At 40.6% G+C, this 15,653-nt stretch overlaps 1 protein-coding gene across 7 annotated transcripts in view; it reads right to left on the reverse strand.

Moving 5' to 3' along the window:
- Positions 1–15,653, reverse strand: part of otofa (otoferlin a) — a 73,618-nt gene that overhangs the window by 38,824 nt on the left and 19,141 nt on the right. For all 7 annotated transcript variants that reach the window (XM_034076030.1, XM_034076032.1, XM_034076031.1 and 4 more), the window contains exons 3-5: positions 10,930–11,018; positions 3,848–3,947; positions 857–1,056 (exon numbers count right to left, since the gene is read on the reverse strand). In XM_034076030.1, coding sequence (XP_033931921.1) covers positions 857–1,056; positions 3,848–3,947; positions 10,930–11,018 — 389 coding nt within the window. The remainder of the gene's footprint in view (positions 1–856; positions 1,057–3,847; positions 3,948–10,929; positions 11,019–15,653) is intronic.

Below are 15,653 nucleotides of genomic sequence, written 5' to 3' on the forward strand. Positions count from 1 at the left end.
GGTCGTAAAAACTAGAAAAGTGCTATATAAACTTGCTATACAAATGCAGTCCGTTTACCATTGCATACTGAAACTTCACCGTTTTTACCATTTGTGAAGTTTCCCTTTAATTTGAAAACCTCTAATGTGCCAAATTGAACAACCATATCAGTTCATTAAGAGAAGTGACACTTAAAACAATTGATAAGACACTTCTTAGATCAAATGCTACCTTCATTCTTCATTTTATCCCTCTTAATTTAAGACGTCATCATTTGAAAGTTTCCTTTCCTGCGTGTTTAATTCAAACTTTGCACGAACATTGACTACAGGCACATTTATATCTAATACTAGCAGGTTTACAGAATACTCTGTCAATCTGAATCTCAAAATCTGCTGGATGGTTTTTGGTCAACAGTGTCTGGTGAATATTTTTGTTGATGTTTCTCCCCATTGTAATTAAGCACAGGACCCTTCAGGCTGCACAACAGGGACAGATTTTACAACATCTGGACAGCATAAAGCATTATCATCAGTGGGCAATCTGTCAATCTTATCACATGTGTGAATGTGTGCCGCAGTAGGACTTTTACTGTTAATATTCTCCTAAACTGAAGTACATCATTAAAACAACACATCTTGTTTGCTGGTGAGGGGAGTCATCGAATCCCTATTCAGAGGCCAATAAAACAGCATCTCAAAGCCTGAATCACAGTAAGGCAGTCAAGTAATATTTGAGAAAGGGTGTGTGTGTGTGTGTGTGTGTGTGTGTGTGTGTGTGTGTGTGTGTGTGTGTGTGTGTGTGTGTGTGTGTGTGTGTGTGTGTGTGTGTGTGTGTGTGTGTGTGTGTGTGTGTGTGTGAGTGAGTGTGACTCACTTCCTGAAGGTTGGTATGGACCCCTGTAAGGTTCGACCAGGAGGCGTCCCAGACCTGTGGCTTTGACTTGACAGCAAGCTCTCAGTTTCAAAGGCGAACATCCCATCACGGTCGTCAGGAACATCCAGGAACTCCCCATCGCTCCACACTCCCACAGCGCCATCCATCGACTGGTATTTGATCTCTATGGTAACGCTGGTCTGAAAACAGCATGAAAGCAGATGAAAGTCAGCCAACGTTATTAGCAGATAGCTAATAAGCTTTTATTTCCATACAGGTCAGAGTGCAGATTTTAATTTTAAGCATTTATAGGAAAGATTATTTGATCATGAAGCATCAAAACTATTTTTATATCTATAAAATTTGCCACTTTATTCAAATCAAACTCTTGAGCAGATCTCATTATTTCTCCATTCAGCTACATCCAGTGTGCCTGTTATCTCTGCTCCAAAATACACCCCAGGTTTTTATGACATGTCCTAACAAGAAACTACAACTGCAAAATTGAAAGAACAATTGATGTCCCGGACACTAATATCATTTGTCAGCGCTGTCATTGCTGCTAGAAATTATACTCCTTCAGCTGTCAAGATAATTTCAAATTACTTAAATAAGCCCTGTGAACCAGAAGCTTGCGAAATCCTATACAAATATAAAAAATGTTCAACTTTGTTTGAGAAAGTAGAGTGCGGAAATTGTATTGAACCCTGTACAATGCAGTTATACACAAATATAACACCTCACCATCTGTGGTACTGTGACCGAATATTTATAAATCAATGTAAACCTTTAGTGAGAGACTCAACACCTCCAAGCTTAGCCTCAAATAAACAATAGCAATTTAATTATGTTTAGAAAAGTTCTCATTCAAGACAACAAACCAGGACTATTAATCATCTGTTTTACTGGGGGGGGGATTCGGACTGAAAGTGAGTGTTAATTTAATCCCTGCCAGAAACATTTGTGACATCGTAGTTTGTCTTCTCTGTCTCCCGGTGACTCGTGTTTGGAGAATATAATCCTCCTGACGATGACCTCATCTTTAATAAGAAGCGGACAATTTATTCTACTAACAAAGACGGATGAGAAGAGAACATTCTCGGGGCTCTCGTTCCCCCTTTCTTCCTCCATGTCGCTCTCGATTCCCAACATCCTTTGCAAAGCAATCACTATGGTCCACGAGGAGTTGGGAGTTGTCACTATGGCAACCGCACCAGTGCAGTTGTAGGTACAAGGAGTTATCTCTCAGGGTGTGTCGGTTGTGTAGTTTTCTCCTCCAGGGATGTACAGTACTGATAGTCTCTAATAGTGTGTTTCTGCTTCGGTGTGTGATTTCACGAGAGGCTACTCGCACATATGTCTGTTTGTGTGTGTGTGTGTGTGTGTGTGTGTGTGTGTGTGTGTGTGTGTGTGTGTGTGTGTGTGTGTGTGTGTGTGTGTGTGTGTGTGTGTGTGTGTGTGTGTGTGTGTGTGTGTGTGTGTGTGTGTGTGTGTGTGTGTGTGTGTGTGTGTGTGTGTGTGTGTGTGTGTGTGTGTGAGCGCCCTGAAGCTCTCCCATGCCGTGTATCATCATGTCGCCACTTACACAATCCTGCACATGCGGAGCTTTAAAACCACATACAGTCATGTTCCCTCTCACACAAGCTATTATGCTGCTCACATTTACACACAGCCACCCGCCCACCCACACACACACACACGCACGCCCGCCCACACCCACCCACCACCCACACACACACACACACACACACACACACACACACACACACACACACACACACACACACACACACACACACACACACACACACACACACACACACACACACACACACACACACACACACACACACACACACACTGTATTCACCAGCAAAATGTTCCTAGCCCTCCTCCTTACCACCGAGCTGGACCCCAGGAAGACGTGCTTTAGGGCACAGCTAATGGGGAGCCTTTAATAAGCTCCCAGTTAAGCTGTTCTAAAGTCTATTTTCAATCAATAGGGAATATAGGAATTAATGTTAATGGTAAATGTTCTCATGTGCTGATATTGCTAAGAGACTGTTGTATTTCATGAAGTTCCTTCTCGATGTGCAGGTCTTAAACGCTGGTGTTTTTATAGGCCAAATGACGGCTGTTAGTTCTCCTATTGCAGACCACTGCAGGTGTATTGGAAGATTGATTTCTCCATTAAATTGTGATTGCATTTTGCTGACTGATAAGCTTTCATTTCAACTTACTGCTGCAAGGAACAGAAAGCCATATCATTTGATCTATATAATCAACTTGATTTTAGCTTTGGTTATCTGTTTTTGGACTCTAGTTATCCCCTTTAATATGAGTAAATAAACCCTGTGTTAGCTCTTCCTAGCTATGCAAATAAATATGTAAACCCCAAACTCACCATATTAAATATTCCAGATGTTTTGCGCTTCTTTTTATACACATTTCTCAAAATGTCATCCTGACATGTTTGGTAATCCTCACTTTAATTATGTATCTATTTCTTGTCTGTTTAGCATTAGTTTGTTAATGGGTTGAGTGGGGTTGAAGAGGCTTCGTGTAAATTGTGCTGACTCCACATTTTAGATCACCAGTTAACATACCCATGCCAGCGGGCACATCTGCATTAAAGCTGGAGTGCAGCCCATTACATTCAAGGCCTTGCTATAGGACTTCACACTATGCTGAGTAAGCCTTTTATTACCAAGGAAAACTCTCAGTATTTTGCAGTATACCAGAGTTTTGGTGCAAAAATGCCTGCAGGTGAGTTTGCTCAATCTAACCAATTCCCAGGAGCGAGAAGTATAAACGTGGCGCTATTTTTTTTATGTGAAGCATCCACTCAAAAACTTAAGCTTCCATCATACCAATCAAAGTCACAAAATCACTCAGATTGACACATTAAAAAAGTTCCAGAGATATCGACCAGATCTTTAAAAAAAAGCTCATAGATGGGCTGATACTTCAATGTAGGTTAGTTAGTTGTACCTTTATTGACGTGTTGTTATCGTCGATGAGCGTGTCGGTCAGCTCTAGGTGTCCCTCCTCTGCCACCTTCTGAAGAACCATACAGAAGGTCCCCACCAGCCTGCAGGGAAACACCAACAGTGAGATCAATCAAAGCATTACATCAACACAATGTGTCTTTTGTTCCTCCCATCTGTTTACCTGTTTAATCTATAGTCTATTTTAGTCTCTTTTTTGTCATTATCAGTCCCATTTATTATTACTGCCATATAGTTCTTTTTGTACGTAGGTCCAAACAACTCCTTCTCACAGAGTGTAAGTGATAGAGTCATGAACAGACTGTGGTGGTGGTGATGGATATGTGTTGTTGTGACAGACATTGAGACAGTGCTACTCTGCCTGTGTCAGCAGCCAAATATAGTATGTCACTCATCAAAGCAGTTTAAAGGTAGACAAAAAAATCTCTTTCCCCTAACATCTTCCTTTTATGTCCTTATGTTGTACATTATGTTAAAAGTCTGAGAAACGCTGAAGGTAAGCATTTGTTTGAAAGTAACTTCACAAGGTACTTTTAACCTTAAAAGACATTTACTCTTTTTCCCTGTAACGAGACATTTCCTAGGTTTCCTACTGAGAATCTCACTTACTGGTTTGGTTTGTTTATCCATTTGGCCGCACATTGTTCCACTTCTTTGTTCTACAAATCTTTCAGAAAGCGAATTCTCTAAAGCTTTCAACACATTTCAGCAAGAGGCAGACATTCTCAGCCAACTCTCTTAAGCACTAATCAATGCCACCAAGGACACATATATAAATGGATAAAGCCTCACAGTTCATTCATCTAGCACACTGAATGAAATTGTACTTTCTAAAGTTGACATTCCATTGCAAGAAAAATAGGTTTTCACCTTTTATCTCAAAGTTAGCTGAAGCCAGCAGAGACATTATCTAAAACTTCTAAAATAATGCATTTTGAATTTCACAGTTTTTCTTTCAATTGGCCTTTTAAGATACATACACATAAAAATAACGATCGACAATTATGGTCACAAATCACAAGTTATTGTGATATATTATTTATTATAACCAGTTTGTGATATGTAAATGTGGTTTGTATCACTGTCCAAGTCTTTATTATGATAACAAAGTACTTAAATGTATTGGATATATAACCAATTAGCGAAACATTATAATTTGGAATAAAACAATTACTTAGTTGAGAATAAGGAGACTTTTGTTTCATTGTTGGAAATTATTCTTTGACTGCAGTATTTAGGATCATTAGTCGAAAGGTTCATTTCGATGCCACCTAAGGAACTTCATAGAACATGACAGTGGAAAAAAACTCAGTAGAGCCCCTATTCAGCCAGCCAATTAGAGCTGGTGAATAATTTAAAAAGTTTCCCCCAAAACAGCTGAGCTATCAGCCACATGCAGCTCAGCCCACTCTGAACCACACACATAGAGTAAGTAATGTGTGCTCTAATAGCCACTAGCTCACACACACACACACACACACACACACACACACACACACACACACACACACACACACACACACACACACACACACACACACACACACACACACACACACACACACACACACACACACACACACACACACACACACACACACACACACACACACACACACAGAAGAGGACCGCAGGGATGGCAGCTAACGATGTGAGCTTCCCGACTGCACTATAGACATGTCAGTGAGACGGGAGTGAATGAGTGCAGTACACAAGTATTCCTGCTCCGGAGCACATTAAACCAACAAATACTATCTTATTAAACACATAGCCCAATAAAAAATGTGCTTTTTATCACATGCTAGTATCCTTTCACTCTCACTAGATTCACTTAATGGAAAAGCAAATCATACTTATCTACACTTACCGCAACTCAAATTGATTTCTACTGAAGACAATTTGAATATGCGCTGTTTGGGATACCTGTTCACCAAATCAGAAGCTTCTTCAAATGGTTCAGACAGAGTTTTAATTTCTGTCTCAGCGTTAGCTCACGATAGCTTGCACCTATCTGACTAAGCATAGGGTCCCTGCAGTGCCACATTTTTAGATAGTCTCTTGTGTTCGTGATATTCCTAAAAATGTGAGCAACTATCTCCAGCAACTATCTCCATCTCACCTATAGGTCTTCTCACCTCTGGAATTGGTGGGGATAAATCCAACTTACAGTTGAAAGTGAGGCTACATTTGTCAGCAGAGCTTCAAAACTTTATAATAAGGTACATTTAGAAACCTAGAACTTGACTTAACTCTGAGTCCTGGTTTTGAAAGAAAAAAAGTATGGGTTTCCCCTCAGGCGCTTTCTCTGTGGAGGTGTATTTCTGCCAGGCTCCCACACTGAATCTCTCTCTGCTCAACGTAAAAGGCATGATGTGACTAAAAAAGAGTGTGTGTAAGGATATTAATGTTCTTTTACAGTCAACTTTTTCTTTGAAGAGGAGTAGGAGCTTCAGCACCTCTGAGCAATATCTCTGGAATTACCAACCTGCCACACTATAATCCTCTCTTCCCTTCCCTGGACCATGGAGATCAATATGTCTGTCAAATTGGCCGGTCATTTCCTTTCAGCCATTGTAATATGTGTCCAAGTGCTGAATAATTGAACTGAGCAGGGGCTATCATGTTCTGGCTCACCTTTGAGCACTTCAAAAGGTGGCATTCATTATTGATTCTAGTTAAAACAATTTGCTTTCATCTGCTTCATAATTCACAACTCCCTTCCTTTTCAATTCATATTCATTTTTTGTATGCCTCAAGTTGCTTTTGCAAACCAGGCGTGACTATGACTGATTCTCTGGCTCAGGAGAACTTGGAGAGAAGGGTCACAGCTTTGAAATGTACAATATTTTTCCAAGTCAAATAGAATTGTTCTCAAGGTTGCTCTAATCCATCCCAGGTGCCAGGGACTCAGCTGGAGGAAAAATGAAATGTTAAAGCTGCCAGGTGTGTGTGATTTGTCGGAGGGGAAGCTTCAGCAAAGCACTGCCCTCCACCGGTGTACTCGCACTGATATGAGCTGAATAACATTCAGCCAACATGTCTTTCATTTGTGTTCAAGCATGAATATCTATTGAGTCACATACAACGCTATCAATGGTCTGGTCTTTCACAAAAACACACACTGGACAAAGACAATCATAATGGAAACTGGTAACCACAAACAATATTAAAAGGTGTTAAGACTTGTTTTCCATGCCAGCTTCAGCATGTCGTGATATTCCGGTGATTTGTTTTAGGAAGTCAATTTGTTTTTGTTGATATAGTCAGTGTTAATGAAAACAATTATTGAGAAATTGCGTGTAAAAAAAATAACTGAAAGGAATGACTGTTTTTGCCAAATGAAGCTAATTAGATTGAGTTGTTTGTCACATTTATGCAAAAATAAATATATAATAATAACATAGGAATCCAATATTGTCATAAGCAGCACTGCTTATTGAGAAACGACTAACTCAACCATATGTCACTGAAATACAGAATCCAAATAAACATTAGAATGTGTTTGTGGATGTACAAACCCACAGTGCTCATTCCAAAGCGTCAGGCATGAGAGAGTCTAGAATAGATACATCTAACAGAAGAGCAGGTTTATGTTTTTGATTGCAGAGTCTCTGTACACGAACAGTAAAGTCAGATAAAATTTTATTTCCTCTGAATGAAAACCATAAAGATAATCAGAAACTCGGAGAGGCGATAAAAGAAATTGCACGATTGTAATTTTGCTGAGATCAAAAGCAGAAAAGGAAAGAGGGGAGATTCACTTAAGCTTCCATAATCGTTTTATCTTACCTGAGAGGAAAGTAGTAAAACTCAAAGGCATTTATAAAGATAAAAACTGTCTTTAACAACAGAATCACAAGGAAAATAGTGAAAGAGTTCCACAATTGCACGTGTCTTTCACAGAAGAAGGCACATTTTATAACAATAGAATTTTTTAAAACTTGTTTTGAATCAATATGTTTTTTGTCAGGTATTGTGTCCGCTCAGCAGGGAGAGAACAAATTCAGTTTTAAATATTCAAGCCTGGTTGGATAATAATGCTGGGGGGTGTGCAAGAGTTTCACAAACAATCAGTGAGCTGCGTTACCAATAGTGTAGAATACAGGAAGATTAAAAGCTGAATTAAATCTGTCTCAGTTTGAAGTGGCTTACTGCAGGTTCCTGCCGTGCAGCTCATAAAAGACTGAATCAAAATGAAATATTAAATAAAAACAACAACAAAACAAAAACAGCTACACAAACTTTACAGTTGTGAGGACTTGGGTGGAGAGAGCAAGATGGTGTATGATATTTTAATCAGTTCCAGGTATATCCCTCCGTCACATGCTGATGCTAGCCTGCTTGAAACGTGATATGGCATCTTGTGTACAAGAAGGATATCTGACTATAATTATTTTGTTAGGCGGTACTGGAAAAATGTCAAATTGATCTAGTGATGGCTCCCTTACTTGTGTTATGGAAGTACAGCAGTAGGTGTTGGAGAACAAATATTTATTTGGATCTGTAATGGATGGATTTTTTGTGTAGTTTTGATAAGTTTGGGAGTGTGAATTTGAAAGCGCAGTGGGAAAGAAGAACCACATTCCTGTTATAATGCATGTGTTAAATTATGTTTAGCATCCTAATTTGAAATTAATAATATACTCTACTATGCATCCCAGGTTTAAGGCTTATCAGACTCTGTAACCTGGCTGAGCAATGGGAGACATGTTGTGATCACTCTGGAAAGGTATCATGCAGGCCACTACTGCAAAACATTGATAACAAAATATCCAATTCTTATTCAAAGGACTCCAGATATTCTTCTTTGGACCCTCTGGGAGCCACAGACATCAGGTTGAAGACCTTGAATATACAATGATATATCCTCCTCTTTGCTCCAGTGGCCAGTAACTGACACACCGTGCTGTACTCCGCAGCGTGCAGAATACAAAAGCATGTCTCTCAACCTCCGCGGACAACAGTTCATAAACACGGTCAATATGCCACAGCAGCACAGCGAGCGAGCACCCCCCCATCATCGGACTTCCTTTGTGTCGTAGTAATGTGATCGCACTTGTGGTCGCACGGTGTGATACACTGGCCCCTAGAGTGTGTTGGTGCAGACAGTGATGAAGCAGATCAGTTACCCTAGTAATGATGCTGCATGTGGACATATGGAGCAGGTGTGAGAACAACATAAGCTATGACTCATCTTGAATTATTTAGCCACTTACTGTAAATGAGTGCCGCATTGAGCGGATGAAACAATTGCATCTGGTATAAATAGAGATACCATTAACCCCCTTGTTTTTCTTGCTTATTATCTCTCTGATGAAAAACTGGAATCCACCATTTTTGTGCTGAAAAAAGTAGACCAGGCCAATTAGATAGATATAGGGAGGCGTATGGCACAGTGGACTAGTGCGTTGGTGTTAGGATCAGAGGGGGCACAGGTTCAAACCCCTCTGCAGTCAGCATGTCGTTGTGTCCCTGGGCAAGACACTTCACCCCAAATTGCTCCTGTGGGAATTGCCCACAGTATTGAGTATATAAGTCGCTTTGGATAAAAGCGTCTAACAAGTAACATGTAATGTAATGTAATATAGAAATGTCCTAAATAAAATTTCAGCATCTTAACATGCTAACATTTGCTAATTGGCATTACACAGCAGTAAGGCTGAGGCTGATATATAGGTCATTTGTTTTGCAGATATTGGGTCATAAACCAAGGTATATGACACATTTTGACCAAATAGAAGTCAACTAAGTTGTAAACCTGAGGAGGACATGAATGTCTGTGGCCAATTTATGGCCAGCTTTCAGACCCTTCAACCTCATGGTGGCGCTAGAGTAAAAGACAGAGGTTCACCATATTCAACAGGATTCGTCCACTGGGATGTCTAAAAACAATGTTGTGGACATCAATCAATTAGATGTTGAGATATTCAACAGGATAATTGAAAAAGGACCTGCTGGTAGGGCTGGATCAAAAGTAAGGGGAGATTGACAGAGTCATCAGATGCATCTTCTGTGCACTCTTTGAATTGTCATGTTTAGCTGTCCTGTTTCTGTTCCCTCTCCATCACAATGGCACCAGAAAAATCGCGATGGCAATTTAGAGCTGCCTTGACACAGAACTGATACAACCTGGTCTGCACACCTGTCAGCAGCTTTTAGCTCCGTGTCTAATTTGTGACGGGATGAGAAATGTGTCACCACCTACAACACATGCTTTCACACTAAGCAGATAAGATAAGGTCACACAGAAAAAAAAACACAAAGACATTGATACAAACACATACATCACTACCCACTAACACATACATCACTACTAATGAGTGTGTGGGCGACATATGTGTCCTCAGTCTGGACATCAAGTTAAAGTCAGCAGGTGAATTCATCTGATTGGATTTTTTACGGACAGGCTTCCAGACTATCTTCATCAGACCAGTACACACCAGAGCAAAAACACTGCAAGGCAAACTAAGATTAATAAAAAAAAGGAAAAAGCAACATGATGAGAAGAAGGAATGAAGTGAAATTACTTCAGTAGACACTTTCCGCTATTGCCTCAAAACAAATTATTTAATTAGAGTGCTTTGCAGATTGTTTGAAGCAGGTTAAAGTGTTATTACAGTGCTCAAAAGCATTTTGGTCTTTAATGTAAGACTTGTAAATGGTTCCGCTTTAGATATAAATATAAAAACAATTACAGTACATTTGTCTGAACAAACCAGTAATAAACCGAACACACGGCAATTAGTGAAAGCATATGATGCATTCAAGATGTGATCCCATCCCAGCTCCTTACTCCATTGTTAGGAGAATTGAAAAAGGACACTCACTCATGGCCCTCTCCTTGGTTTTGCACTCGTTACACACACAATTGAGTCAATTTAGAACAAGCTCTCAGGGAATACAAGTTCACTCTCTTTATCATTTGAGAAACATGCACCGTGTGTCGGTTTCAATTGGTCACAGGCGGTGAAGGGAAGGCAGGAAGGGGCCTGAAGTCACAAACTGAAATGCTGTTAGGTGAGGTAAATGTGGTTTAGGAACAAGCTGGGAGCAGAATGAGCTTACCTGTTGGAGAAGACTTTGCTGTAGTTGTACACTTGGATTTCCAGCATCTCGTTTCCATCCAGCCTGCTGGCAATGGGCCATCGAAATATCTGGGGGAAAATACAGAATATCATGGTTTAGAAGATAGTAGAACTGCAGCTAAATATATTGTTTGTTATCGATTGTTCTATTGATTATTGTGTTATTAAAACAGTGTTTAGTATATAAAATGACCAGCATGCTGCTTTGTGATAAAGCAGCACAAAGCAGCATCCCTCTCCTCTGTCATCATCCTTCTGGACCTGTCTGCTGCATTCAACACAGTGAACCATCTCTCCAAAAACTTGGGAGTTTCAAGCACTGCACTTTCCCTCCTCACCTCATACCTCAAAGACCGTACCTACAGGGTAACTTGGAGAGGGTCCGAGTCCGACCCTTGTCAATTAACTACAGGGGTCCCTCAGGGCTCTGTTCTTGGTCCCCTCCTCTTCTCCTTGTACACAAACTCGCTCGGATCAGTCATTAGCCCGCATGGTTTTTCATAACACTGCTACGCTGATGACACCCAACTAATTCTGTCCTTTCCCCGCTCAGAGACCCAGGTCGTCGCACACATCTGTGCTTTTCTAGCTGACATCTCTCAGTGGATGTGTGCTCATCACCTCAAGCTCGAACCTTGACAAGACTGAACTGATTTTGCTTCCGGGAAAAGATTGTCCCACTCTTGACCTAACAATCAACATCGGCACCTCTGTTGTTTCCCCGACTCAGACTGCAAGGAATCTGGGTGTGACCCTAGATAACAACGTGTCCTTCACTGCAAACATCGCTGCTACAACCCGCTGCTGCAGATACACTCTTTACAACATCAGGAGGATACGTCCCCAGCTGACCCAGAAAACAACGCAGGTTCTGGTCCAGGCTCTCGTCATCTCACGCCTAGACTACTGCAACTCCCTCCTGGCTGGTCTACCTGCATGTGCCATCCGACCTCTGCAGCTCATTCAGAATGCAGCGGCTCGTCTGGTCTTCAACCTTCCAAAATGTTCCCACACCATGCCGCTCCCTTCACTGGCTTCCAGTAACTGCTAGAATCTACTTCAAAACAATGGTACTTGCATAACATGCTGCGAATGGATATGGCCCTTCCTACATCCAGGACATGGTTAAACTGTACACCCCAGCGCGTGCACTTCGCTCTGCATCAGCCAAACGAGGGGGACCCAAGTTCCCATCAGCAAAAACACGTCGGTTTGCTATCCTGGCTCCAAAATGGTGGAATGAGCTCCCCATTGACATCAGGACAGCAGATAGCTTGCACATCTTACGGCGCAGACTGAAAACGCATCTCTTTCGACTCCACTTCGAGAGATAGAATTACTAACAAAGAACTGCTAACAGTGCACTTATATACTAATAAAGGACTGGCTTATCTAAAGCCAGTTGAGTAGCACTTGAAATGTTTGGCTCTATGAAACCTGATGTACTGTACTTTTCTCAAGGTTGTATCTTCCTGGTCGAATGTACTTACTGTAAGTCGCTTTGGATAAAAGCGTCAGCTAAATGTAATGTAATGTAATAATGCGTATTTCCAATGTGACGTCAAACTGAAAAAGGCACAACATCAACCCTTAATTCTGTCCGAGGGGGCAACAGTGTCAGAATATGTCCAAAATCAATCCCTATTCACTATCACTATATTTCACTTTTAGTCTACCATTTTATCCCAATGTGAAAATGTCAGCACTACTTCCTGTTAACAAGCCTAGAGTGCATGCTCCATGTTTTACAGATGACAGTTACTGTATAGTACTAATTTACAATGATGACACGACATTTTAATGATTAGTAGTGGCCTATAATGTTGTTTTACTGCTCATTAATTATCTGCTCAAGTGTCTTGTTATAGGGAGAAGTGAGTAAGTGAACAAGGGAGTAGTTTGGATACACAGCTGAGGATCCCTTGAGTTGAAAATCATCCCTAGCAGCTAGATGTAGATGTTTGTTCTGGGTGTAAAAGTACATAAAAATGTTTTATTTATCACAATATACATCCCCAGGTTCTACAGCACCAACCAAGAATACTGATTACCTTTTTTTCGCTATAAGGTAAAACATGAAAAATAGCAGCCAAGCAAAAATGTATGATAATTAATGTCTTTGATATCCTTGAGGAAAATCCCACTTTGTAAGAGGTGCAAGATCAGCTTTGAAGGATAACCTTCCTTTGGCAAGTTTGCTTTAATTAGCTCTGAAATTACAGTTTTAGGAGATTTCCCATTGCAGTATCCAAGTATCTAAGAGGGGAAAAGAGAAAGCAACCACATCTTAGTTTTAAATCCTTTCCAACACATCAGTGAGGTCTTCACTAATTGGTTTTGTCAGGCTTATCAGTCACTCACGATGGTACATTCATTGTTTTTTCACACCAGTGAGCACACAGTGCATCTCCCTTCGAGGGTCCTGTCACATAAATTGGATGAACCCAGAGTCCGTTTATCTCAGAGTTATCTTGTCAGCAGGACAGTGAAAAACGGATTATGGTCTTGTAAAAATGTACTTTATAAAAGGGTGAAACACACACAAACTTCAGATGTCACAGGTTTTTCATATTAGTATTAACATTTGAATAACAATGAATAGCAAAACCGTTATAGAAAATATAACTATAAAAGTTCTCCTGGGTGGAGCAAATAAATGGCAAAAAATAAACAAAGACCAAAACAATTAATAAGGAAGTTAAAAAGGAGGTTGACTTAAAGCTTAACATTCAGTAAATCACCTTGGAGCCTCTTATTCTGCACTTTATTATGTTGGGAAAGAGGCTATATGAGTGCAGGTGGGCTGGACAGGTGATTTAAAACCCATTCACCCCCAGCTGGTGTTGGGGTCTCATTCAGGATAACACTGCGGGCTGTGAGACAAGCGATTCATCAGGGATGTCCCATTACTGAATCCTGGGGTTTCCACCTGGTACTATAGACCTGCTTTCAAGGATCTGTGGAGGTGTGAGCTTGTGAGTGTGTACCACATTAAAGCATCACTCTGAACCCTCTGCACTGAGGCCCTGCAGTCTGTAGCCTTCCCTCCCAGGCTTCAGTCAAGCATAACCAAAACTGCTGCCTCCTTTTTAACGGCCGTTCTCCGGCATCTTTCAGCCCCAGAAGGATGGTCGTTGGCTAAGGTTATGGCTAACAAGCTCGTGCCACACATCTCATTTATGACTATATCTCCTCTAGTGTGTTTGGAAAGCTGAGAGAGAGGAAAGAGGAAGAGGCAACAGCATGGTGTTAATGTAACACGGATGACAGCACACACTGCTAATGGAGGAAATGACGCCTAATGCAGGCTGCCCACACCAAAGCAAAACATACTGTAGCTAGCACAGCACTGCAAATGCGATTATGTTTTCTCTTTCCCATAGCAGGGACTCTGGGAAGCCACATTCACTTCCCCGGAGACAAAACCATGTTTTATCTTTGACTGCACGTACAATAGAAATAATTGTATGAGTTGTTGGTGCAGGTACACATTACCCCTTTTCCACACACACACACACACACACACACACACACACACACACACACACACACACACACACACACACACACACACACACACACACACACACACACACACACACACACACACACACACACACACACACACACACACACACACACACACACACACACACACACACACACGTCAACCTCATCTCCAGAGTAGCACACATGCAGGAATGCACAACATGAAGGAGAAGGCTGTGAATGTTTCCACAGGCACCATGACAGAACAAAGTGCTTACATTGATTTAAGTGCCCAGCGATTGCAAAGAATCCATTAAGGTGAGAAGGAGGAACGGTTTAGTGTGCTTCAGCTGTACCACAGTTTTAAACAATCAAATGGTATTTGGCCACAGCGTTACAACTCAAAACACAATACTCTTGCAATATTGACTCCTGCTTTTTCAAAAAGGTGCGATTTTTTCTCAGAAGAAAGCAATCTCCACCTGCGTGCCTTTGTGTATGTTGTTGCCTCTTTCTCTCCCTTTACAATATTTAGCTGTTGTAATAAAGGCAAAAAAGCTATTTCAGATAATGCTATGCAACATCAGGGTGCAACATAGTAAAACATTTCAAGTTAGAAGTTATCCAATTATTCTTACTTTCTAAAAATAGAGGTATCTAAAAGCTTAACTCATGTTATTCTGAAGAAAGACATTTTTTTTCAGAATCCCTACTTCCCACATAAAAACCCACACTCATCCCACATGTCCTTTACTCAGCTCTGTTCATTTAATAATTTACGAGGTAAAACGATGAAAAAAAAAAAGAGATTTAGTCAAATGTCTATCTATTTGATCTTCATCTTTAACATTGCACTGTTATAGTAGACCACTGAATGGATGCCTTGCTTGATGAACCACACGGGATGACATTTATGGACAGCCATTGCATTTGATTCAGCATCACCATGGTTACACCAATAAAACTTTAATGGGATAGCAATATTGCCAGTCAGCTGATAATTATGGATGACAAATACATTCCTAAATAGGCTATAAGGCCGACCGATACAGATCCCAGAGATGGTATGACAGAAATGAAGTATTTTAAAGATACAAATTGGGAAAGGGAAAATTCTAATAAATGTGTCTAAACCGACTAGAAAAAACACATCAAGATCATTCATCTTCTCTTCTCAAACATAATTGTCCCAATTGTACAGCACGTCCTAAAATA

Source organism: Pseudochaenichthys georgianus, chromosome 24 (assembly GCF_902827115.2).
Source record: "Pseudochaenichthys georgianus chromosome 24, fPseGeo1.2, whole genome shotgun sequence".
In the NCBI taxonomy this organism is placed as follows: Eukaryota; Metazoa; Chordata; class Actinopteri; order Perciformes; family Channichthyidae; genus Pseudochaenichthys; species Pseudochaenichthys georgianus.